The sequence below is a fragment of the Canis lupus genome, chromosome 9 (genome assembly GCF_003254725.2).
Source record: "Canis lupus dingo isolate Sandy chromosome 9, ASM325472v2, whole genome shotgun sequence".
In the NCBI taxonomy this organism is placed as follows: domain Eukaryota; kingdom Metazoa; phylum Chordata; class Mammalia; order Carnivora; family Canidae; genus Canis; species Canis lupus.
In genome coordinates this window covers 13,737,552-13,764,086 of record NC_064251.1, presented here as the reverse complement: position 1 = coordinate 13,764,086, position 26,535 = coordinate 13,737,552, and the positions used below count along the sequence as shown (strand labels likewise).

Genomic DNA, 26,535 nt, shown 5'->3' with positions numbered 1-26,535 from the left:
TTAGATTTTTATCAATACACAAAAAAGTTTACTTAAAATCAGCTCAGTTACATATTTAAAAAAAGTTTCAGAACCTCTCCCCCCCAACTCCCATAAACTAAAATAGGTTCATGTGCAACCTACAGTCCAACCTAGGAGCATCTCTAGGTGATGGTCCGGGTTCTAGCTGACACACTTCTCTTGTCACTGAGAGACACTCACAAACAAAACACATCTCTTGCCTGCATGAGTAGGAAGGATTCACATAAAAGAGCTTCATAAAATATCGATGAAGGACAACTGGTGACATCAGAAGAGTTCCAGCACTTCAATCGAATATAATTCTCTATTATTCTTTTCTTGATTTAGTTTCTGCAGTTCACGAAAACTTACTTCAATCTTGTTGAGCTCGGAACAAATGCATATCTAAAGGAAAAAGTTTCAGAGTGACTTTTACCGTGACTCCTATAAGAACAAATCTTTCATGATTACTTATAGTTATTCCAAGATAAAAATTTTAAGGCTTAATTATAATTTAAGTGATACTTGGGTACAAAAGAGACTCGTATATATCAAATAATCACACACCTGGGATTTCACAAATTTGTAAAGACTTAATAGTAGCCTTTTTGCTTCTGGTATCATTACCACAACAGTAAAATTAGCATCCAGAAGTAGACATATCCAATCCATAATCTGAAGAGAAACAGGAAAAGGAGTTAAGATTTTAGATTTAATTTTGGGTTAATTCATTTTACAAAGTCCACAATTATATCAAACAGCTACAAGAGAAATTAGTCACCTTTATAAAAATCTAAACATTTAAGTTTAGAAATGGAGTAATTTCTAATCAATATAAAAATACTCTTCTTGGGCAGCCCCAGTGGTGCAGCGGTTTGGCGCCGCCTGCAGCCCAGGGCGTGATCCTGGGGACCCTGGATCGAGTCCCACGTCAGGCTCTCTGTATGATGCCTGCTTCTCCCTCTGCCTGTGTCTCTGCCTCTCTCTGTGTCTCTCATGAATGAATAAATAAAATCTTAAAAAAAACAAAACAAAACTCTTCTTGGGTACCTGGGTGGCTCAGTGGTTGAGTATCTGCCTTTGGCTCAGGTCGTGATCTCGGGGTCCTGGGATCGAGTCCCACATCAGGTTCCTTGCAAGGAGCCTGCTTCTCCCTATGCCTATGTCTCTGCCTCTCTCTGTGTGTCTCTCATGAATAAATAAATATAATCTTAAAAAAAAAAAACCCAAATACTCTTTGATTTATACTTGTTATTCTACAAGCATAACTGAATTTTTTTCATAGCATTAACAAGTAAAAAGAAAGCCAGAGTGATATTTATTACAAAGAAGAGTGAGTACTGGTCTCTTCTTTTAAAAGTTTTTTAAATTGCGGCACCTGGTTCGTTCAGTTGGTGAATCATGGGCCTCTTGATCTTGGGGTTGTGGGTTAGAGCCCCATGTTGGGTGTAGAGATTACTTAAAAAATAAATTTTTTTTTAAAGATTTTACTTATTTATCCATGAAAGACAGAGAGAGAGAGAGAGAGGCGGAGACACAGGCAGAGGGAGAAGCAGGCTCCCTGCATGGAGTCCAACATGGGACTTGATCCCAAGTCTTCAGGATCAGGTCCTGGGCTGAAAGCGGTGCTAAACCGCTGAGCCACCCGGTCTGCCCTTAAAAATAAAATCTTGGAAAAAATAAAAAATAAAAATTAAATAAATAAATAAAATGAAAAATAAAATAAATAAAATAAAATAACAAAATAAAATTAAAATAAAATAAAAAATAAAGTAAAAGTAAATAAAAAATAAAATAAAATAAAATAAAATAAATAAAATAAAATAAAATAAAATAAATAAAATAAAATAAAATAAAATAAAATAAAATAAAATAAAATAAATCTTGGGCAGCTCGGGTGGCTCAGCGGTTTAGTGCCGCCTTCAGCCCAGGGTGTGATCCTGGAGACCTGGGATCGAGTCCCACATTGGGCTCCCTGCATGGAGCCTGTTTCTCCCTCTGCTTGTGTCCCTGCCTCTCTCTCTCTGATGAATAAATAAATAAAATCTTTAAAAAAAATAAAAATAAAAATAAAATCTTAAAAAAAAATCATTGGCAGTTACAGAAAAAGCAACCCACTCATCTCCTACTCTGAAACAGCACTATGCCCCAAGAATAGGGTGTTGTGTATATATATATTTTTTAAGATTTTATGTATCCATTTAAAAAAGAGAGCACACATAAGCAAGGGAGAGTAGCAGGGAGAGGAAAAAGCTAACTTCCTGTTGAGAAGGGAGCCTGACGTGGTGCTTGATGTCAGGACCCCACATTCTGACCTCTGAGCCGAAGATAGATGCCCAACCAACTGAGCCACCCAGGTGCCCCAGGGTGTGTGTATTAAAGATGAACTACCATGAACTAAAATACACTTTAATACTCTACATTTATTAAAGTAATCTACACAATTCTACATCTTCAGATGATGCAGTTAACATGCAAGTATCAGTTATAAAAAAGCATTAAAGAAACTAGTTATCCATCTAGGTGGAGAGGGGAAGGCTGATTTCTATCAAACTCCTTACAGCAAAATAAATTTTCTATGTATCAAGAAATTAAAGATGGAAAAAGAAACCATGAACATAGCAGGGAAAGAAAGGGTGGTTATTTTCATATTCTCAGAGTGGGAATGGCCTTAATCATGACATAACCATAAAGAAGCAAAACAGAAAAAGCTTAATAATTTTAAGAATTAAAAAATTTAAATAAAATTAAAAATTAAAAACCTTATCTATGGCAAAGATAACACTGAAAAAAGTAGAAGGTGATAGGAAAGAAGTACTTACAGTATACTCCACAAAAAAAAAAAAAGGCTAATTTCCTAAAACACAATTCTCATAAGCCAAAATGAAAAAGAAAATGTAATCGAAAAATGAACAAAGAACTTAACATGGCAGTTTACAAAAGGGAATATAAATAGGCAAGAAAAGATGCTTTCAATCCTTCAGAAAGGTACTGGAATTTTTAAAACTAAAAATGTAGAGTGCACCTGGGTGGCTCAGTCAGAAAAGCACAGGACTCTTGATCTCTGGGTTGTGTGTTCAAGCCCCACGCTGGGTGTAGAAAATACTTAATAAGAAGGAAAAAGTGTGTGTGGGTGATTATTTTTAAAAAAAATTTTTAAACTAAAAAATGTATGTACCCTTTATCCAGTAATTTCACTTGTGGGAATTTACCCCACAGGTGTTTTCTCATAATTTCACAAAAGTATCTATATAAAGATGATCACTGAAGGTTTGCTTATAATAGTAAAAACACTGTGAACAACTTAAATGCCAAATGGGACTGATAAATTATAACTCTCCATAAAATGAATAGCATTCATGGTTAAAAGTAATTAGGTAGGGGGGTACCTGGCTGGCTGAGAAGGAAGAGACTGTTAACTCTTGATCTCAGAGTTTTGAGTTGGAGCCTAATGTTGGGTGTAAAGACTACTTAAGGGCAGCCCAGGTGGCTCAGCGGTTTAGCGCCACCTTCAGTCCAGGGTGTGATCCTGGAGACCTGGAATCGAGTCCTGAATCAGGCTCCCTGCATGGAGCCTGCTTCTCCCTCTCCCTCTGCCTGTGTCTCTGCCTTTCTCTCTGTGTCTCTCATGAATAAATAAATAAAATCTTAAAAAAATAAAAAAAGACTACTTAAAAAAATTAAATTAAAAAAAAGGACTGAGGCAGATATATGTTAATTCCTTCAGAAGATGTTCCAAAACACAATACAGAATGAGAAAAGCAAACTGCAAATGGCATGCATACTATGATCTAATTTGTGTTAGAAAGACAAGAGGAAGATATGTTAGGGTAAAGAAAGAAAATTTCCAGACCAAAAAAAAAAAAAAAAAAAAAAAAAACTTTTTCTTTTAAAGGTTTTATTTAAAAAGTAAAATAAAATAAAGGTTTTATTTTTAAGGAATCTCTATACCTAAGGTGGGGCTTGAACTCATAACTCCAAGATCTGAGAGTTGCATGCTCTACAGAATGAGCCATACATGAGTCCCAAAAGAAACTCTTAACACTGGTTATCCCTTAGAGGGACTATGGGAGTGGAGATGCAACCTTTAGTATTATTGGAATATTTTAGTACAAAAATTAACTACTTAACAAAATTTTAAGTAGTCAAACTAAGTGCTTCAAGCACTTAATTAGAATAACATTCTTAGAACACAATGAATTCTTTAAAAAAATTTAAGTAATCTGTACACCCAATGTGGGGCTCTAACTCACAACCCCAAGATCAAGAGTCACATGTTCTCCTGACTGAGCCAAGCAGCCAGGTGATTCTAAACACAATAAACTTTTTAATGTTCTAAACTGGTTCTCAAATAAATATTATTTAAAGAATATCAGGAATTTCTCTGAAAACATTTTTTTCGTTAATCTTCTTTTAAGATTAGGACACTTATTATCACCTTCTCCCAAAGAGGCTAAGAAAATCCTTGAAAAGGGTCACAATAAAGAATCAATAATTTTTAAAAAGATTTTATTTATTTATTCATTTATTTATAGAACGTGCACATATGCGTGCATCAGCGGAGGAAGAGGGAGAGAGAATCTCAAGCTGACCCCATAATCAGCATAAAGCCCCATGGGGGTCTCACAACCCTGAGATCATGACTCAGACAGAAATCAAAAGTTGGATGCTTAACCAATTGAGCCACCCAGGAGGCCCAAAGAATCAGGAGTTTAAGATGTATTTAAGTTCTCTAAGTACAGAATTATGGCTCTAAATCTATCTTACTCCAGTGAGGGAGGAGGTTCCTATGAACTAGAAGACAAAGAGAAATCAGTCACTGAATTCAAGTTCTGACATTATATATAACCTTATTATTATTTTTTTTTACAGATTTTTCCCAGTACCAAATTCAATTAAGGATTATCTCACCCCTTTGTTTATTGCAGCATTATTCACAATAGCCAAATTATAAAATCACTCGAAGTGTCCATCGACAGAGAAAGGAATAGAGGCTGTACATAATATACAGTAGAAGACTACTCAGCCATCAAAAAGAATGAAATCTTGCTATTTGCAGTAACACGGTTGCATCTAGAGGATATTATGTTAAGCAAATTAAGTCAGAGAAAGAGAAATACCATGATTTCACTCATATGTGTAATTTATAAAACAAATGAACAAAGAAAAAAGAGACAAACCAAAAAAAAAAACCAAAAACCTCTTAACTAGAGAAAACAAAACTGTTGATTTCCAGAGAGCAGGTGGATGGAAGGATAGGGTAAATAAGTGAAGAGGATTAAGAGTTCATTAATCATGATGAACCCTGGGTGATGTATGGAAGTGTTTGAATCACAATACTGTACACCTGAAACTACTATAATACTGTATATTAGCTATACTCGAATCAAAATAAAAAGTAAAAAATTAAATTAGAAAAAAAACTAGCTTACCTGGTTCAGGGTTGGAGGGTGTAGCCCAGGAAGAGTCATGGTAGCATTTTCACTACACTTCAGATAAAGGAAATACAAATACTGGAGAAATAGCTGGGTAGGAAGAAAAAGGACAATTTATCACCTTGATAGAAAAATGTTCTCTCTGTATAAAGCTAACAAAGAGACTAAAGAATTTTAAGAAGCTACCGATTTTTTTTTTAAATTCATGATAGTCATAGAGAGAGGAGAGAGAGGCAGAGACACAGGCAGAGGGAGAAGCAGGCTCCATGTCGGGAGCCCGACACGGGACTCGATCCCGAGATTCCGGGATCGTGCCCTGGGCCAAAGGCAGGCGTGCTAAACCACTGAGCCACCCAGGGATCCGAAGCTACCAAATTTAATTATACATCAGGCAAATATACTAGAATCTGGGGACACAAAAAATGAGTAAAACGCAGTCTTTGCCATCAATGAAGAGTTCATTTGGTTTGGGAGGGGTGGCTGGGGAGCTTAATCTGTTTGCAAATAATAAGTAGAAGAGAGAAAATCCATCTCACAGCTATTTTTAATTTCTATTTTAAAAACAAAAGCACGGGCAGCATGGGTGGCTCAGCGGTTTAGCACAGCCTTCAGCCTGGGGTGTGATCCTGGAGACCCAGGATCGAGTCCCACGTCGGGCTCCCTGCATGGAGCCTGCCTCTCTCTCTATCATAAATAAATAAATAAATAAATAAATAAATAAATAAATAAATAAATAAATCTTTAAAAAATAATAAAAACAAAAACACACACCAAAAACATACATACATATATACATTAATTCACTTATTTACTAAAAAAAAAATCTCTACACCCAACATGGGACTGGAACTCACAAGCCTGAGATCAAATGTCACATGCTCTACCAACTGAGCCAGCCAGGCACTTTTTTTTTTTTTTTTAAGATTTTATTCATTTATTCATGAGAGACGCAGAAGGAGAAGCAGGCTCCCCAAAGAGCAGGGTCCTGATGAGGGACTTGATCCCTGAAATTGGGGACTAAGACCTGAGCCAAAGGCAGATGCCCAACTGACTGGGCCACCCAGGTGCCCCAGGCATTTTTTTTTTTTTAAAGATTTTATTTATTTATTTGAGAGAAAGCATGTACACTGAGAGGGAGAAGCAGATTCCCTGCTGAGCAGGGAGCCCAATGCAGGGCTCGATCCCAGGACCCTGAGATCATGACCTGAGCCGAAGGCAGACACTTAACCAACTGAGCCAGGCATTTGTTTTTTAACTTAGATTAACCTGGCTTTCAGACTTGGCATCAGGAACATGCTAAGATCTGCCAAACAGAAGTCACTTGAATCCTAGGCACAATTTTTCAGCATAGGGACTGGGAAACAGTCCCTCTTACCGACCTGAAAGAACCTGATAACCTTTCAAATGCCCTAAAGCTGGTTAGGGTTAAGCAGTAAAATTTGAACTAGAAATAGGGGACACCTGGGTGGTTCAGTCAAGTGTCTGCCTTCAGCTCAGGTCATGATCCTGGAATCCTAGGATCAAGCCCCACTCAGGTTCCTGCTCAGCTGGGGGTCTGCTTCTTCCTCTGACCTTCCCTATCTTGTGCTTTCTCTCTAATAACTAAATAAAATCTTAAGAAATAAACCAGAAATAAAATTCTATAGGATGTCTAAGAATACTTACAGTGACATGTTGTGCTGGGATGTCTTTCAAGTGAGGCAGAAGAAACATTTCACTGTAAGCTGAATGAAGAATTGCATTTCTACTTATGACTAAAGGAAAACTTGTTTCAATAAAGTCTTTTCTACTGAAATTATGAGTAACTCCCTTCCCCAATGATATATTTTCTAAATTTATAGAAAGTTATACTTTTCTCAAAGAACTCTATCACTGAACTTCCTCATAATCACTAGAGGTCACCTGAAAACTTCACTCTTATAAGTGGTATTTATCAAGAATACTATTTTTTAGAATTGAGAGAGCTTCTGCCTTCACAAAGCTTCTTAAATCAGGTGTCATTAAGTTGTTTGCATATAGAATTGACTGTACTCCATTTTCTAGCAGAAACTGAAAAGAAAACTGGAAAATAGAAAAGAAAGCTTCTGAGATGATCCAATTATGCCTTAGTTACTGCTCAGCACTTGACTGTATGGAAAGAGACAATGTAGGGGAAACTGTTTCAAAGGATACAGCAGAGCTGCTCTCTTTGGTATCACAGGGCACGAAGTGGTCTCTTCTGCTGTGTCCTGAGGCTTTTTGTTTAACTCCCGATCACAGTTATCACAGTTTTCTTCTTCAGGATTGAAGCCATTGTGAAGAATTTCCGTTTGCTCTTCCATTTTCTCCTCTTGCACAGAATCAATATAGTCAGAAACTGATTCCATATTGATTTCTGCTTCTTGAAGACTGTCATCACTAATGCTATCATCACGTTAATTGGAAGAGAAATGAATTCTTATCACTGCATGAACTCACTGGAAAAATGTTCATTTTATAAGCATCAAAGTTTCAGAAATTGAGTAATGTAAAATATTAAAAATGCAGAAAAAGGACCATCAGCTTCTAACTTACCTTAAGAAAATTTTTAAGCAAGCACAGGTGACTGATTCAGGAATGTCAGGGAACTGTTGTAGACAGAGCTGTAACATCTGTACATCTGTCTTTTCTAAGGCAACTTCCATTAAGCCAGGGCACAAGCTAAGAGAAACAACCATGAATCATTTTTGTATATTAAGAAAAATCTCAAAAAAAAAAAAAAAAGAAAAATCTCAACTGCAAATAATGTATAAGCTTTTACAGAATATGAATATTAGAATTGTAAAAAAGTCAAAAGAGTTATGCATAGAGAGTTTGGTATACAAAAACATTTACCTGTAAGAAAGCACATGTGTTCGGATAAGCTGCATCAGAGCGTTCCGGGGATAAAATGATGGTTCTACTTTATGTCTTCCCAGAAGTTCTAATACTATGTCCCCAATAATAGTATGAAAATCAGGGGTCTGCTTACTAGCCAAAAATTTACATAGTTCTTCTACAATGCGTTTTTCTGAATCTTTCTGAAAGGGCAGAAATAACAAGAGTTCAGTTTGGTACAATAATAAATGTCACTCTGAACTTAGCAGTTCCTTGCTCAACATTTTCTTCAATTGTCAACAGTATTTATGCATTCCTATGAAACTAGAGTTGATACTACAATTTGCTGCACAAAGATAAACTACAAAACATAAAACACAACAAAAAACAAGGCCAAGGTTTAGAAATCAAATTAAGAGGGTAAGTTACAAATATATTCAATGCAAAGGTGAAAGAGATAGTGATGAGGCCACCATCATTACAGTAACCTCCCAAAATGCTTAGTAAGAGACAACGAGCCAAAGTACTGGATGTCTCTGACAACCTTAACACACTAAACAAATGTTAGCTAGAGATATAAAGGTAGTTCATCATAATTAGAATGAAAACTAGATGAGATTTCTTTCAACCACTTGAGTTGATTTTTCTTATTTCTAGTATTGTATTTACCTTTATAGTTGACAAAAGTTGTTTGGATGGTGGAGGCTGTACACTCACTTCAATTTTTCTTCTCCTTAACTGCAATTAAATAAATTGATTAAGATCTTAAAACAATGCAAAAGATCCAAAATACACTTAGAAGAATACAAAATGTCCTAAACAGACTAGAATAGTACACATGCTCTAATCAAACACTTTTAAAAACATTTAAGTTTGTTACAATGAAAAGTGGGTTTATTTCAACTAACTTAAATACCTTTAAGACTTCTAAGGTTTTTGTTTTTTTAAACACAAAACAAAATCTCTATGTTCAGGAAGGTATTATTACTAATTGTGAACTGTCCATTTTCACACCTGTGTCTTACACACACCTATAAAAACTGGACTACCTGTGTAGTCCAGGTGTCAGTAACCTGATAAAAGATGTCAGGTTACTGGGTTCAAGATTCAAGTTGCCCTGTCATTAAGATCAAAGCTACAGGGCTCCCTGGGTGGCTCAGCAGTTTGGTGCCTGCCTTTGGCCCAGGGCATGATCCTGGAGTCCTGGGATCAAGTCCCATATCGGGCTCCCTGCATGGAGCCCGCGTCTCCCTCTGCCTATGTTTCTGCCCACCCCCCCACCCATGTCTCTCATGAATAAATAAATAAAATTAAAAAAAAAAAAAGAAAGAAGGATCAAAGCTACAGGGATGCCTGAGTGGCTCAGTCCATTGAGTGCCTGCCTTAAACTCAAGCCATGATCTTGGGATCCTGGGATGAAGCTCATGTCAGGCTCCCCGCCCCTCTCCCTCTACCCCTCCCACCAGTCACATGTACACACGCTCTCTCAAATAAATAAAATCTAAAATATAATCAAAGCTATAAGAGTTGTACAGATATGAATCATTAAGATACCTTTTCCTTTCCTTTTTTTTTTTTTTTGATATCTGCATTAACATTTCTATCTCAACCACCAAACTTACAATTCTCTTCGACTGCTCTGAGTTCTGGGATCCAAATCCATACCCCCGAGATGTTTCCCAGTTTACAAAATGAGGCACAGTCTGAGTGCCTAAGAAAACACAAAGTATACAATTTCTTGAATTTTTTGACCTACTGTATTTAGCCAACCAAAGAACAACAAAAACAACCATTTGTGCATAATTCAAGAGAAGCTTTCAAGACCACAGAATTCTCCTGATAAACCCAGATCAATATGTCACAATACAGTATAAGAGGGCACTCTGAGGGACGCCTGGGTGGCTCAGCAGTTAAGTGCCTGCCTTTGGCCCAGGGCGTGATCCTGGAGTTCTGGGATCGAGTCCCACATCGGGCTCCCTGTATGGAGCCTGCCTCTCTCTCTCTGTGTCTCTCATAAATAAATAAGTCTCAAAAAAAAAAAAAAAAAAGAGGACACTTTGAGGTCTTATTTGCTTAAGCATCATCCTTTGGCTCAGGTCAAGATCCCAGGGACCTGGAATCCAGCCCTATATCAGGCTCCCTGCTCAGTGGAAAATCTGGTTTTTCCTTTCTTTCTCCCTCCGCCTCCCCCCTTCTCGTGCTCACTTTCTAATAAATAAAATCTTAAAACAAAAACAAACCACAACCAATACAGTGTATGGCTGTGACCAGCAATGCTAAGCCAACATCTGAGACCACTAGTAAACCCAGGAGGGTAAAAGTATTAATGAGTTTGTCTGGGGGACTCTCCCATTGCCCCTGAAGTCAGAACCCTGATGTTCAAAACAGTGTAGCTCTTCAGCCTGCAGCAATACCTACAATGTAACTGTTCCCAAGGTAGATACCTGGGTCAAGGAAACATCAAAGAACAGCAGCAAATTTCAACATCAAAATTAAGCTCTGTAAACTGATGGTTGTAGAAATCTATGTCAAACTGGAACTTAATAAAATGGTTTATATTAATAAAAAATCAGAAGGTTCTGGGGCACATGGCTGTCTCAGTAGGTAGAGCTTGTGACTCTTGATCTCAGGGTCATGAGTTCAAACTCTACAATGGACACAGAAGTTACTTGAAAAAAACAAACAGGGGTGCCTAGGTGGCTCAGTCAGTTGAGCATCTGCCTTCAGCTCAAGTCACAATCCCAGGGTTCCCTGCTCAGCAAAGAACCTGTCTCTCCTTCTTCATTTACCACCTCCCACTCACACTCTTTCACTGTAATAAATAAAATCTTAACAAACAAACAAAGTTCCTACCTGGATCTTGACTATGCTTGAGTTTTCCAAGAGCACCTGCTAATGAAGATACTTCACACTTGTATGGAATCACAGTAAGAAATTTTCCATGTAGCATAAATAAATTTTCCCCATAATACCAGAGCTATAAAAAATGTTATAAAAAATAAGCAGTTTTTTTCTCTTCTAAGATCTGAGTTTCATTTATAAAAATAACTTGTAACCCCCTCCAAAAAATAAATAACTTGTAGTATGAGCAATCTTAATATAACAAAAAACAAGACAAAGTTAAGTTTCCAGAATAATCTTACATGTACAGCTTATTAAGTGAGTAGGTTTACAAAACTCTTATTTTTGCTCACATCTAAATGAAGCATAATTAAAAAAAAAAACAACACAATTTATTTATTCATGAGAGACAGAGAAAGAGAGAGAGAGAAAAGCAGGCTCCATGCAGGGAGTGTGATGTGGGACTCAATCCCGGATCCTGGGATCACATCCTGAGCCAAAGGCAGACGCTTAACTGCTGAGCCACCCAGGCATCCCAGGAATGAAGCATAATTATTTTTTTAAATTTTATTTACTTATGATAGTCATATATATAGAGAGAGGCAGAGACATAGGCAGAGGGAGAAGCAGGCTCCATGCACCAGGAGCCCGATGTGGGATTTGATCCCGGGTCTCGAGGATCGCGCCCTGGGCCAAAGGCAGGAGCCAAACCGCTGCGCCACCCAGGGATCCCTGAAGCATAATTTAAAGAATACTCTTTACTTCTAAAAATCTGACCAATATATGGCATTTCATTATTTAAAATTAATATTGCCACTGTCACACATCTATTAACGTAATAATTACCAAGGCTACTGTAACAGGGCGCTCTGTTAAAAATGTGGTAGATGAAAAAAGCAGAATTTAACATTCTATCTTATCATTCAAATTTAAAAAATAATAAAATATAAGATGGATATATGAACAAAAAGCTTTAAAGAACATGGAAATCAAACAAGTTTGTTAGAGTGGTAGAACTGTGAGTGGTTAATTTTGTTATTATTTGTTTAAATACAAGTAAGAATATTCTATGCTGTGGAATCTAGTCTCCTTCTTTAATCCCAATGATCTATAACACTGTATTATCTTGACTACATTTTATTTGTATACAAATATGCATTCACTAAAGAACCAATCCTTACTGAGCACCTTTGACAGACACTGAAGATAAAATGTATAACAAAATAGACAAGGACTCCTGCCTCAAGAAGTTTAGTCTTAAATTTTAACTCTTCAATAATTCTTATGCAAGGGGCACTAGGGGGCTCAGTTAAACATCTGACCCAATTTCAGCTCAGATCATGATCTAAGGGTGGTGAGATTGAGCCCTTTTCTCTTTCTCCTCTCCCTCTGTCCCTCTCCTCCTACTCATGCCAGCCCTCCCTCTTTTTTAGCTCTCTCAAACAAATCTTAAAAATTATTCTTATGTAACTCCATTATGTTTACCATATAATCTAAAAGATTAATTTATTAGGAAAAGTAATAGCCCTGGCTTATGGTTCAAAATACAGAAGTAGAGAAGACACCTGCCTTCGGCTCAGGGTGTGATCGTGTGGTACCAGGATCGAGTCCCGCATCGGACTCCTTGCATGGAGCCTGCTTCTCCTCCCTCTGCCTGTGTCTCTGCCTCTCTCTCTCTGTGTCTCTCATGAATAAATAAATAAAATCTTTAAAACACACAAACAAAATACAAAGATAGAGGCTCCTGGCAGGCTTCGTAGAGCATATGACTCTTAGTCTTGAATTCAAGCCCCACATTGGATGTAGAGAATAGTTTAAAAAAAATAATAAAAAATAAAGATATTTAAAAAGAAATACAAAAGTAAAAACATCAAACCAAGGAGTAGCTATGTTTTATTTATTATTCTTCCTTGATCTAAAATTACCTATAGTGTTTTCAAGGTGACAAACTTAATAAAAATTGAAATACCAAATTAAATATCTCATAGGTAAAGAATATTTTTCAATTTTTTTAATCAAAAACTGCCAAATCATTGAAATCTGGAGTCTCTCCCCTTATACTACATTTATCATGCATAAGATTATCTAAATTTGAAAATCTCCAAAGACAGAAACTTACTTGACCACTGGTCCCCTGTGGTAGCTCTTTGGAAGTCTGTAGTGTTTGAAATTTTGTGTTCCATATGGAGACGCATTCTGTAAAATAAGACATGCAAATTCAGATGTCATGCCACATATAAACATGAGGCTGACTGTGGTGGTGAAGGAAATGGGGAGATTAGGAAGAGTCCTAAGTACATACTTAAGTCTTGCTTTATTAGTATAAAACTGAGTAATGAAGACAGTGATTGGGTGCCTGGGTGGCTCAGTCAGTTAAGCATCTGCCTTTGGCTCAGGTCATGATCCCAGCTCCTAGGTTCAAGTCCCACGTCAGGTTCCCTGTTCACTGAAGAGTCTGCTTCTCCCTCTTCCTCTCCCTCTGCCCCTATCCCCTCACTCATGTTCTCTGTCTCAAATAAATAAATAATCTTAAAAAAAAAAAAAGACTGTGATTGCCACAGAACCTCAAGGAAATGAGATCTTATAACAAGAAATGGGTATGTGTGGGAATAGGGGCATACAGGATATCTTATATACTTTCCCCTCAATTTTGTTGTGAACCTTAAACTGCTCTAAAAGAATAAAGTGTTAATAATAGTAATAATAATAAATTAGTAATAAATGTTGATATGGAGAGGGCTCTATGATCTCTCAGGTAAGTGAACAAATAAGGTGCACAACAGTATGAATGGTATACTACCATTCACATAAAAAAAGGAAAGAAAAATAAGTAGTAATACTTGTTTGTATACATGTGAAAACACTCTATAAAGAGACACTGAAAGCTCTAACAGTACTTACTGGGTTTTGGGGGTTAGAGTAGGAAGCAGAAACAGGGATGATGGTGGGGGGACAGAGGGGCAGCACAGCATAGTAAAAAGTGCCAGGACTTAAGAACAGTAAGGTATGTGGCCTAAGAAAAAGAATCATTCTATTTAGTTTAGTTATCTGATTTGTAAAATATAACTATTAAAGTTATTAAAGAGAGTATTAAAGTGATAATTACTTTCTCCCCCTAGTGGTGGTGTTGGAAGATTGATACAAACAATAAGCTAATAATATACATAAAATGCCTGGCACAGGATAGCTATGCTTTAACTAGTAGCTCCTATCTTAATAAGAGGGGAGAAACACAGGAAAAAAGTACACAAATAAGGATGGGTAAATTAAGTGTATAGTCAGTAGGGAGCCTGGACGGAATAAATTAAAGGATTCTTGCTCCGAAATTAGAGATTGGAGATGGTGGATGGAGTCTAGGCCACAGAGAGACCTGAACACTAGGCAGATTTCTTAGTTCTGTAGCATGGCCTGAAGATCCCAATCTTGTACTGGCTAGCAACAAATGTATTCTTCATGACAGACAAGTCTGTGTGTGTGGAGGGGTATTTGGGGGTGAGGTGAGATGAAAATGAGAATTATGCTCTGAAATCAGAGATGAAAAAGCATACTACTGGTCCCTGAAGTTTAAGCTGTCCAAGTCTAGTGGATTTCCATTCTTGTAATCTAGTCACTAAGCGATTTCCATTTCTTATAGTCTAGTCATCAGGCTATGAATTCAATTCTCTACTGCTAGGCTTACCAATGATCAAATGTCTATAGTTGACACAGATACTTGCAGTTTTTATTCCTTTAAGACATTAGTCATGAATAAGGTAGTGATACAAGGAAATGTCTCAAAAAGATGGGGCACCTGGCTGGCTCAGTCCGTACGACATGTGACTCTTGATCTCGAGACTGTGTGTTTGAGTGTTCAGTACAGAGAAACTAAAGTTAATAAAGTTAAAAAAGATTAACTAATGTAAGATGAAATCAAAGACCTATTCAAGAAGAGTTAGGAAGCTATAAAAACAATTTCAGTATAATGCTAAAGAAAATGAATGGGTGATAATAAAAAAGAAAATGAAGACTAAAAGGTACACTTTGAAGGGAAAATCCATAGAACATCTTAATTGAAAAAAAAAATTGATCAGATTTCAAGTCACCCTTGGAAGCTGGCAGTGGTGGTCCAAGGACTGCTATATGATCTTGATCCAGGACAGTGAGTGCAACACCATTTCGAACATTACCAGACACCACAGTCTTCAGCAACAGTGATCTAACCACTCTCTGATTTTTTTCTGGGTCATTCGGATGTATTGGTATCAAGCTTTTATATATACACCCATCAGAGCCTGTTGGAAACAAGTATTTCTTCTTCATTATCAGTTAAAAGACAGTTCTATATCTGTTAAAATTAAAGATACTAGAGGCTGTTTATAAGTTTTACCAATATGATACAGGATACAATCAGAAAAATAAACAAATTTAATAATCATATCACTCTATGCTTTCCCTTAAACTGTACCACAGGGGATCCCTGGGTGGCTCAGCGGTTTAGCGCCTGCCTTTGGCCCAGGGCGTGATCCTGGAGTCCTGGGATCAAGTCCCACGTTGGGCTCCCAGCATGGAGCCTGCTTCATGGAGCCTGCTTCTCTGCCTCTCTCTCTCTGTCTATCATGAATAAATAAATAAATAAATCTTAAAAAAAAAAAAAAAACTGTACCACAAACCTAAAACTGAGGGATAAATATTATTAATAAAACTCTCTGAGGCAGGCAGCCCAGGTGGCTCAGCGGTTTAGCGCTGCCTTCGGCTCAGGGTCTGATCCTGGAGACCCCGGATCAAGTCCCATGTCAGGCTCCCAGCATGGAGCCTGCTTCCCCCTCTGCCTGTGTTTCTGCTTCTATGTCTCTCATGAATAAATAAAATCTAAAAAAACAAAAACAAAAACAAAAAAAAACCCTCTCTGAGGCGCTTGAGTGGCTCAATTGGCTAAACATCTGCTTCAGCTCAGGTCATGATCGTGGGGTCCTGGAATGAAGCCCCACTTCGGGCTCCCTGCTTGGTGGGGAGTCTGCTTCTCCCTCTCCCTCTGCTCCTGCTAATAGTCATAAAAAAAACCAAACCTCTCATAAGAAATGTCACAATAGCTAAATACTTGTAATAACCTAAAATATGAGAGTAAATTCAGGAATGCAATCTATAGTCACTAAAAGGATATATCTCACATTCAAAATTAATCAGCATTCTGGCCTATATATGACATTTCTCTTGACTCCATCATCCGGAAAACCATATGAAATTGCTCTCTTTTGGTACCTCAATGGAATATTGGCAATTTTATTGTGGTTTTATTTTATTTTATTTTTTTAAAGATTTTATTTATTTATTCATAGACACAGAGAGAGAGAGAGAGGCAGAGACACAGGGAGAGGGGGAAGCAGACTCCATGCAGGGAGCCTGATGTGGGACTCAATCCCGAGTCTCCAGGATCACACCCAAGGCTGCAGGCGGCGCCAAACCGCTGCGCCACCAGGGCTGCCCTTATTGTGGTTTTAGATACATCATGAAGATTCTATGATCTTTTGGTTCAGGCTTCCTTATTTCAATATTCATTCAATAAGCTAAAACATAACTCATAAACTTTCATCTAACAATAAGTATATCTGGGGCATCTGGTTGGCACAGTTGGTAGAGCATACAACTCTTAATCTCAGGGTCATGAGTTCAATCCCCATGTTGGGCATGAAGGCTACTTAAACCAAACCAAACCAAACCAAACCAAACCAAACCAAACCAGTTTGGTTTGGCGCCTGCCTTTGGCCCAGGGCATGATCCTGGAGACCCGGGATCGAATCCCACATCGGGCTCCCGGTGCATGGAGCCTGCTTCTCCCTCTGCCTGTATCTCTGCCTCTCTCTCTCTCTCTCTGTAACTATCATAAATAAATAAAAAAATTAAAAAAAAAAAAAGAAGAAAAAACTTTAATATGATAAATGATGGGAACTTTTCAATAACCATTGTAAACATTTGTAAAAATCATCACAAAAACTTTTTAAAGATTTTATTTATAAAAAAAAAAAAAGATTTTATTTATTTGAGGGTTATCTGGGTGGCTCAGCGGTTGAGCATCTGCCTTTGGCCCGGGGTGTAATCCTGGAGTCCTGGGATCAAGTCCCATATCGGGCTCCCTGTATGGAGCCTGTTTCTCTCTCTGCCTGTCTCTGCCCCCCCTCTCTGTGCCTCTCATGAATAAATAAAATCTTACAAAAAAAAAAAAAAAAGATTTTATTTATTTGAGAGAGAGAACACGAGTGTGAACAGAGGGAGAGGGAGCCCAATGTGGGGCTCAATGATCTGAGCCAAAGGCAGACAGACACTTAACCAACTGAGCCACCCAGATACCCCCCACAGAAGATTTTTTTAATTTGGGTGGAGGGGATAATTCAGTGATAGGCATTAAGGAGGCCACCTGATGTAATAACATTGGGTGTTATATGCAACTGATGAACCACTAAATTCTACCTCTGAAACTTTTTTTTTTTTTTTGAAAGATTTTATTTATTTATTCATGAGAGACACACAGAGAGAGAGGCAGGCTCCACATAGGGAGCCTGACGTAGGACTTGATCCCAGGATTCCAGGATCACGCCCTGGGCCGAAGGCAGGCGCCAAACCACTGAGCCACCTAGGAATTCCCAAAAAGACTTTTTAATTGGGATCCCTGGGTGGCGCAGCGGTTTGGCGCCTGCCTTTGGCCCGGGGCGCGATCCTGGAGACCCGGGATCGAATCCCACATCGGGCTCCTGGTGCACGGAGCCTGCTTCTCCCTCTGCCTGTGTCTCTGCCTCTCTCTCTCTATCATAAATAAATAAAAATTAAAAAAAATTAAAAAAAAAAGACTTTTTAATTGTGATAATATGAAAATAATGTTCTTGCTTTTTCCTTAATTCTCTCAAAACAACTTTAAGAAGAGCCATAAAAGATAGGAGGAAGAAGGTATCCACAACGGCTTTCTTTATCCTAGTTAGATAACATTGTAAGATTAGGGTTTTACTTTAGACCATTAGATAAACTCCAAGGCATCAACAAATCTATAAAATGCTGGTTGGCATAGGCCATGAATGCCTTGTTAGTTTCCTTTAGCCCACTTGCCTCCAACAATGTTCAAAGAGGGTACCCTAAAGCTTAAGGCTAGAAAAGAGGACTAAAGGGGCCACTCAATACCAACCTTAGGTATTTTATACTAATTGCAATATCTAAGAGCCTGGACTTATGATAATAAAAATAAAAGATAATTTCCCCCTTTTTATTGGTATTATATTATTATTTATTGCCTATGATAAACCTTAAGACATAAAAAAAGTTACCTGCAGAGAACCAGTGACTTAATGCATGACCAGATAGGGCAAACTGCATAAAGTAAAGGCAGACATGCTTTTATGGAAGCATGTGAAGGGAAGTGCTATAATAGAAAACTGCAAAAAACTAAGATTTTTTTTTTTAAATCTAAGATTCTAACTCAGAAAACCCACTATCCTGTGATAACCCTTTTACTACAATCTCAAAAACGTTACATAAAAACACTTACTTAACGACATCAAAGAGATGACTTTCCGATCCACAGATGCAGTGAACCTCTGTATGACAGATTTTTCTTCATGCCCAAGTAAGAGTGTGTATTTGCTTAAGGTACATGAGTTAAACATTTGTACATAAGCAAAGTAATTCCTGTGCTGTACAAAAAAAGGTTATTTTATTTAAAAATATTGCCATTTCAAGCAACTATATTTAAAGCCAGTTGTTGCTCTCTTCTAATTGTTTCAACGGGTGCTTTAAAAATATCTCTTATCCAATTAAAGTAAAAATGTTCTAAACAATATATCTTTGTAACTAGCAGGTTTTTTAGTACTTAAAAAAATACACAATAAAATAAAATCTTCTGAGAGAAATACTAAATCCCAATTTAGTTTAAACAGTAATGTATGTGAATTTGAAATGTCACAAAATAGGCCAGGAATTAAAGATACCACTTACTTTTTCTGTAATAAAGATTAAAACAGGATGCCTAAATACCATGAAAAATTTTGTCCACCTAAAAAAATAGAAAGAAAAATTATAAAATGCCAAATCACTGGCTGAGAGAAACCTATCAATCTTAATCTAAGAGAGTGTCTTTTATTAAATAATTTTTAGAGTCAAAGAGCCATCAGAGAACTTAATTCAGTGTTTTAAAATATACATCACAGAGAATTAGGAGGCATTTCTTTGTCAAAAGCATTTCTGGATTAAACACAAATTGCTTAACTTCCCAGAGGTTTAAAGACAATGTGAATTGTAAAGTTCCAAAAGGGTGGGCATGTCTCAGTATGCAATGACTTCCCCCTCCTCTTTAAGTCACTTTTGAAACTAGTGCTCTAAAGAAAACATTACAATCTCACCTGCCTTCTTTAAGTGACAGAGGGATATGAGGCAGAAGAAGGTAAAGGGCTTGTAACCAAGGCTATATAGTCAGATTCTGGCAAAGTGGCCATTAAAACTCAGATCCTGGGATCCCTGGGTGGCGCAGCGGTTTAGCGCCTGCCTTTGGCCCAGGGCGCGATCCTGGAGACCCGGGATCGAATCCCACGTCAGGCTCCTGGTGCATGGGGCCTGCTTCTCCCTCTGCATATGTCTCTGCCTCTCTCTCTCTCTCTCTGTGTGTGTGACTATCATAAATAAATAAATTAAATAAATCTTTAAAAAAATAAAAAATAAAACTCAGATCCTCTACCTATATCCACCTTTCCTAAATATTTACTCCAAACAGTTGCTCACACATTAGAGACATTCTACAGGGCTAAGGAACACCTGGTCATTGTCCACATTGTTCATTAAGTACAAGCCTTCCCTTTGACTTTTAGAAATTTAGTTTGCATCGAGTGGCCAGGAGGGGCAGCAAGTTAACTCAACAGGACATGTGACAAAATAATGAGGACCGGAGAAGTGTGAGATCATGAAATTTCCTTCTATCATTTGAGTGAGTCATTTCCCCAGTTTTATTCCAGAATCTGGGAAAGCAGGGAGCTCAAAGCACTATCATGATTTCACTAACAACAAACTCTACTTCTCAGGAGTAAGCGTTCTGATCTTGGCAGTCAGGGCAATATAACAGAAACAGAGATTTTGGTCTCATGGCATTACCCACTTTATCTTCAAATAGCTGATTATCCAGTTTTCTGTCATTAAAACAGGACTCACATGACCCTACAGTTTTCCCAATCACTGATCACTAAGAGGCTTTTGGAGGATGTTAATTTGGCCAATGGCATATAAATGGCTTTTAATTAAGGCTTTATTATATTTATAGCCAAAATACTTTTGAACAAGGCAAAGAATGTCCTAAAAAACATGCACAGTACATTTGTATTATGGAAAAAATTCACTCACAAGTATTGGAACTTACTTTATCACTTCTTCATCAGAGATAACAGTTTCAATTTTCTGCTGGGGCTCTGCAAGCAAGGCCTCTAAACCTCGAACAGCACCTTCCTTAAATAGCACTAAGGGTTCTGTCCCTTGTATTGAATGTATCCTATATACCTCAGCTGACAACTAGAAGAACATAAGAATGCATTAGTTTTTATTCTAAAATAATTCATATCTAAGAGAATAAGAACATTTATAGAAAGCTTATTTTTAAGAACTGATTTGTTTTTGTTTTCATTCTGCTTTATATGTTCCAAAGTCAAATACACAACATAAAATACATACAGAAGCCTTTTGCTCCTTTTCTGTCTATCCTATTCCTTGCTCTCCTCTTAAGTTATCATTTTTTAAAGATTTTATTTATTTTTTTAGAAGATTTTATTTATTTAGAGAGACAGAATGGGAAAATAAGGGAAGGGGAAGAGGGAGATAGAGAGAGAGAGAGTCTCAAGCAGGCTCTGTGTTGAGTGGAGAGCCCAATGTAGGACTTGATCCCACAACGAGTTCATGACCTGAGCCAAAATCAAGAGTCAGACGATTAACCAACTGAGCCATCCAGGTGCCCCCCTTAAGTCATGATTTTTATGAATTTTTGGTTTATCCTTCCATTTTGTGTACTGAAGGTTACGTACAATCTGGCTCTCCAAAATCGGAAGGTAGGGAAAGATATAAATGAAGACACCAATGTAGTTTTAAGCAGTTCAGTGCTTAGACTGATGCCATAATCACAACTACAGCCAGTGACTCTAAGAAAAGAAGTTAACCCCACTGTAAAATAAAGGATCACATTATTGCATTATTGCAAGGTAAATGAAGAGACTGGAAGGAACACCTGGGTGGCTCAGCAGTTGACCGTCTGCCTTTGGCTCAGGGCGTGATCCTGAGGTCCTGGGATGGAGTCCCACAACTGGCTTCCCATAGGGAGCCTGCTTCTCCCTCTGCCTATGTCCTGCCTCTCTCTGTGTGTCTCTCATGAATAAATAAATAAAACCTTTAAAAAAAAAAAAAGAAGGGCAGCCTGGGTGGCTCAGCAGTTTAGCGCCTGCCTTTGGCCCAGGGCGTGATCCTGGAGTCCTGGGATCGAGTCCCACATCAGGCTTCCTGCATGGAGTCTGCTTCGCCCTCTGCCTGTGTCTCTGCCTCTCTCTCTCTGCATCTCTTGTGAGTAAATAAATAAAATCTTTTTAAAAAAGAAGAAGAAGAAAAGATTGGGGTCAGGTGACAGTACAGTTAGCTAGCTAGAAGTTTCAAGAGTCCAAGTCATAACTGCCATTATATCTCAATCAGTTCTAAAGTTTGCCAATTATACTTAGAGTTAGACATTTAGAACTGGAAGCAACTTTCAAGGTTATCCTAGTTTGAGACCCTCAATTTATAAGTTAAAAAAAGTTAATTAACAAACTTTAGGTCAGGGGGACCTGGGTGGCTGAAGACCTTGATTTGGGCTTATGTCACGATCTCAAGGTTGTAAGAACAAACCCTGCATCTGACTCCTGGCTCACAGGGGAATCTGCTTGAGATTCTCTCTCACCTTCTCCTTCACACCACCCCACTTCGCCACTCACAAGCACACTCTCTCAAATAAATAAATAAATCTTTAAAAAACACACACAGGGACACCTTGGTGGCTCAGTGGTTGAGCATCTGTCTTTGGCTCAGGGAGTGATCCCATCCCAGGATCAGGTCCCACATCGGGCTCCTGCAGGGAGCCTGCTTCTCCCCTTCTCCCTCTGTCTATGGCTCTGCCTCTGTGTCTTTCATGAAATAAATAAATAAAATCTTAAAAGAAAAAACCCACACACACTTTAGGTCACTAGAAGAAAAGGCACAGTTACTCTAACTTCTTTTTTACTGTATTCTGTGCACTCCTAAAAGACATAATGCAGGGGCGCCTGGGTGGCTCAGTTGGTTAAGCATCTGCCTTCGGCTCAGGTCATGAGGCATCAGAACCTGGGACTGAGAACCACATCAGGTTCCCTGCTCAGTGGGCAGTCTGTTTCTCCCTCTCCATCTGATCCTCCTTCGTGCTTGTGCTCACCTGCTCTGTCTTAAATAAATAAAATCTTAAAAAAAAAAAAAAAAAACCCACATAATGCATAAAATTAGCAGGTTCTGGTCCACCTATTTTAAGAAAGGGCACAGTGAAGTTCTCACAAAGGACACACCATAAACATCTAAGCTCATGGAAATCACTGCAAATTTATCATTCAGGAATTATTTAAATCCTTTTCCTTTTTTTTTTTTTAAGATTTTATTTATTCATTCATGAGAGACACAGAGAGAGAGAGAGGCAGAGACACAGGCAGAGGGAGAAGTAGGCTCCATGCAGGGAGCCCAACATGGGACTCGATCCCAGGTCTCCAGGATCACGCCCTGGGCTGAAGACGGCGCTAAACCACTGAGCCACCCGGGCTGCCCAATCCTTTTCCTTTTTAAAAAAGATTTTATTTATTCATGAGAGACACAGAGAGAGAGAGGCAGAGACATAAGCAGAGGGAGAAGCAGGCTCCATACAAGGAGCCCGAAGCAGGACTCGATCCCAGGTCTCCAGGATCATGCCCTGGGCCGAAGGCAGGTGCCCAATGGCTGAACCACCCAGGCATCCCGAATTATTTAAATCCTTAATCTCGAGGATCCCTGGGTGGATCAGTGGTTTGGCGCCTGCCTTTGGCCCAGGGCACAATCCTGGAGTCCTGGGACTAAGTCCCGCATCGGGCTCCGAGCATGGAGCATGCTTCTCCCTCTGCCTGTGTCTCTGCCTCTCTCTCTCTCTCTCTCTGTGTGTGTCTAACATGAATAAATAAATAAATAAATAAATCTTAAAAAAAAAATCCTTAATCTCAGGTAATTAAAGTTTTTATTTGCTAACATATTAACTCATGAACTAAGATGTGTTCCAAGACACACTATAAGAAAACTACAATGAAAAGCTGATATAACTTTTATGCTTACTTTCACAGATGTATTAAGATAAATGAAATACTACATTATAAACTATTCTATCTCACCAATAAGCTAATAAATACATTAGAAAATCCAAAGACTTACTGTAGCTTTAAATACTTTATCCAGGTTTACATCTTCATTACTCCATATTCTCAAAACCTTAAATGAAAACACAGAAGTTAAAAAAGCATTCCACCTTCCACTTATACCTAAAATAGTTAATCAACATTTGATTTGTTGTGTATATTATTATATAAAAAGTTTTAAAACTCACCTTATTATCATGTACAACAATATACTCTCCGGTTTGAAAGTTGCACACAGCTGGACATGTTATAACTTGACCTTGTTTCACTGACCAGCTTCCCAAGGGTTTCTGATCAGAAACCTAGTGAAATCAAAATAACATACAACATTTGAAAATTCAATTTCAGACATCACAAGCAATTAAATTTACAATCAAGACAAAAGAAATCATTTAAATAATAACATTTAATAAGTTTCCTCAACTACAAAAGTAAGTATGGGTTGCCTGGGTGGCTCAGTGGTTGAATGTCTGCCTTCGGCTCAGGGTGTGATCCCCGTCTGGAGACTGAGTCCCACATCGGGCTCCCTGTGAGGAACCTGCTTCTCCCTGTCTATGTCTCTGCTTCTCTCTGTGTCTCTCAGGAATAAATAAGTAAAATCTTAAAAAAAAAAAAAAAAAGTAGTCACTAAAAGACAAACACTGTATGATTCCACTTAAGAAAGAAAATATTCTCCAAGCATATTTAAAAAAGAAAGAAAGAAAGAAAGAAAGAAAGAAAGAAAGAAAGAAAGAAAGAAAGAAAGAAAGAAAGAAAATAGAATGGTGGTTGTCAGGGACTTGGGGAATAGGGAATTATTGTTTAATGGTATAGGATTTCAGTTTTCCAAGATGAAAGTAGTTTGGGAGATGGAGGGTGGTAATGGCTGCACAACATAAACATACTTAATACCCTATATGGTACACTCAAAAAAATGGTTAACATAGTAGTTTTATGTTGTATCTTACTACAATTAAAAATATAAAAAACGGGGGGCTCCTGGGTGGCTCGATCAGTTAAGCAGCTGCCTTGGGCTGGGGTCACGATCTCGGGGTCCTGTGAGGCTCCTAGCTGGCTCCCTGCTCAGGGGGGAGTCTGCTTGTCCTTCTTCCTTTGTCCCTCCTCTCTGATCATGTACTCTCACTCTCTCTAATAAATAAATACTTAAAGATATAAAAAATGTAGGGATGCCTGGGTGGTTCAGTCGGTTAAGTGTCTGCCTTTGGCTCAGGTACTGATCCTGCAGTCCTGGGATGGAGCCTGCCTCCAGTTCTCTGCTCAGCGGTTAGCCTGCTTCTCCCTCTCCCTCTGCTGCTCCCCCCGCTTGCGCTCTCTTGCTCTGTCAAATAAATAATCTTAAAACAAAAAAAAACAATTAAAAGTAAGTACACATTAAAAACTTTTAAAAAGTGGGCAGCCCGGGTGGCTCAGCGGTTTAGCACTGTCTTCAGCCCAGGCGTGATACTGGAGACCTGGGATCAAGTCCCATGTCGGGCTCCCTGCATGGAGCCTGCTTCTCCCTCTGCCTGTGTCTCTGCCTCTCTCTCTGTCTCTGTGTCTCTCATGAATAAATAAATAAAATCTTTTAATAAATAAATAAATAAATAGATAAATAAATAATAAAAACTTTTAAAAAGTAAAATGAAAATATAAGTTACTAAAAGAAAAAAGGTAAATACTTTTTAAGTAAATAGTACAGTTAAAAAATGGGATTCCGCTATGCCTTTGATCATGCCAATTCCAATCAGCCACTGTACTGTTATGCAAGAATCGCAAACTTTTTAAAAAGATTTTTTATCTATTCATTTGACACAAAGAACAAGCACATGCAGAAGGAGCCACAGGCAGAAAGAGAAGCAGGGTCCCTGGTCATCAGGGAGTCCCATGTAGGACTCAATCCCAGGACCCTGGCATCATGACCTGAGCCGAAGGCAGACGCCCAACTGACTGAGCCACCTAGATGCTCCGGAATTGCAAAATTTCAATTCCACTTGACAGTCGAGGTACAAACCAACAGCGTCATCAGAAGAGTCAAGACCAGCAGACACTATAAGGAATGCTGGCAACCCGTTCCCAAAACTTCCAAGTAGCTAGCTAGCTTCTTAAAGACACAGGAAACTATGTTCAGCAGTTCAGATAAAAAATAATTACTTTCTAGGAGACCAGTGAAAGCAAAACTGTTTAAAAGGAGCTTTGAGAAAAAGATTTCGGATAAAAAGTGGGCGGGACACGTACAGAGCCTGCCCAGGACTCATCCCAAGGATCTACCGCCTGTGGTTGGCAATAGCTCAATCGGAATCAAGATTCCAATCAAGCCATCAAATCAAGCAAAACAACTCGCAAAACTTTTTTTTTTTTGCCCCAAGGAGAGGGAAGAATTATACGGGATGGACACAAAGCTAAACCACTCTTCCCACGCTGCCAGTCACTCTCCCCCGCGCAATCTCCGTTGAACGCCCCCGCGGGCAGCCAGAGTAACGAGGCAGCCCGGGAGGGGACCTGAAGGCCATCACCCGGAGATGCGGAGATGCGCAGCGAAAGCACAGCTTTCCTCTCTGAGGCTAGCCCACGTGCACTGAGACGCTCCGCCGCCTGCAAGTCGGGTCTATGCCTCTCCCTCCAGGAAAACCACCAAGTCCTATTCTAGACCTCATTTAGCTTCTGGAGAGGCCGAGTCTGCTCCCCAATAAGCCGCTCGATGACCTCTTTCCTGAAGCCGTGAGAAACCTGCGGCTCTGGCTCAGTGCTCGGAACCGGGAGAGACCTCAGTGCGGGCTCTCCGATCATATCGCCCTCACCTTATAGAGGATGACGGTCCTGCCGCCGTCCGTCACTAGAAACTGGTCAGGTCTGTCGCTCTGCTCCACGCCTAGGAGTCCGTGAGGCCCGGCACCCAACGGTACCGCGGACAACGTGAAACCCTCCTCCAAGGCTGCCATTTTGGGCAAACCTGCGGACTGCCGCGCATCCCTCCCGGCAGGCTTTGCGCTTTCTCTCGCGAGAACTAGGAGCCCGACCGGACGGAC

The 26,535-nt window shown here is 38.8% G+C and overlaps 1 protein-coding gene across 2 annotated transcripts; it reads right to left on the bottom strand.

Moving 5' to 3' along the window:
* NOL11 (nucleolar protein 11) lies at positions 1–26,522 on the bottom strand. Of its 2 annotated transcripts, XM_025436665.3 has the most exons (18): positions 26,308–26,518; positions 23,719–23,832; positions 23,547–23,603; positions 20,476–20,624; positions 19,068–19,125; positions 18,622–18,766; positions 15,194–15,382; positions 13,231–13,307; positions 11,124–11,247; positions 9,893–9,981; positions 8,940–9,008; positions 8,289–8,473; positions 7,989–8,114; positions 7,608–7,838; positions 7,101–7,179; positions 5,433–5,525; positions 568–675; positions 1–405 (listed from the first exon to the last, which is right to left on the bottom strand). In XM_025436665.3, exons 1-18 carry the CDS (start codon positions 26,446–26,448, stop codon positions 289–291), a joined length of 2,151 nt encoding a protein of 716 aa, XP_025292450.1. In that variant the 5' UTR covers positions 26,449–26,518; the 3' UTR covers positions 1–288. The 2 variants fall into 2 exon arrangements, with proteins under 2 accessions (XP_025292450.1, XP_048970549.1); XM_049114592.1 differs by lacking the exons at positions 9,893–9,981; positions 11,124–11,247 and having other exon boundaries at positions 26,308–26,522.
* Positions 26,523–26,535: the final 13 nt, after the last annotated feature.

What these genes read in the sequence shown, in the direction of transcription:
- NOL11 (XM_025436665.3), bottom strand. Translation starts at nt 26,448, where the DNA reads ATGGCAGCCTTGGAGGAGGGTTTCACGTTGTCCGCGGTACCGTTGGGT. An exon ending in CATCTCTTTGATGTCGTTAA is followed by an intron (nt 15,383 to 18,621) that starts GTAAGTGTTTTT and finishes TGTTTCCAACAG; the next exon opens with GCTCTGATGGGTGTATATAT. An exon ending in TCCCAGCACAACATGTCACT is followed by an intron (nt 5,526 to 7,100) that starts GTAAGTATTCTT and finishes CTTCCTACCCAG; the next exon opens with CTATTTCTCCAGTATTTGTA.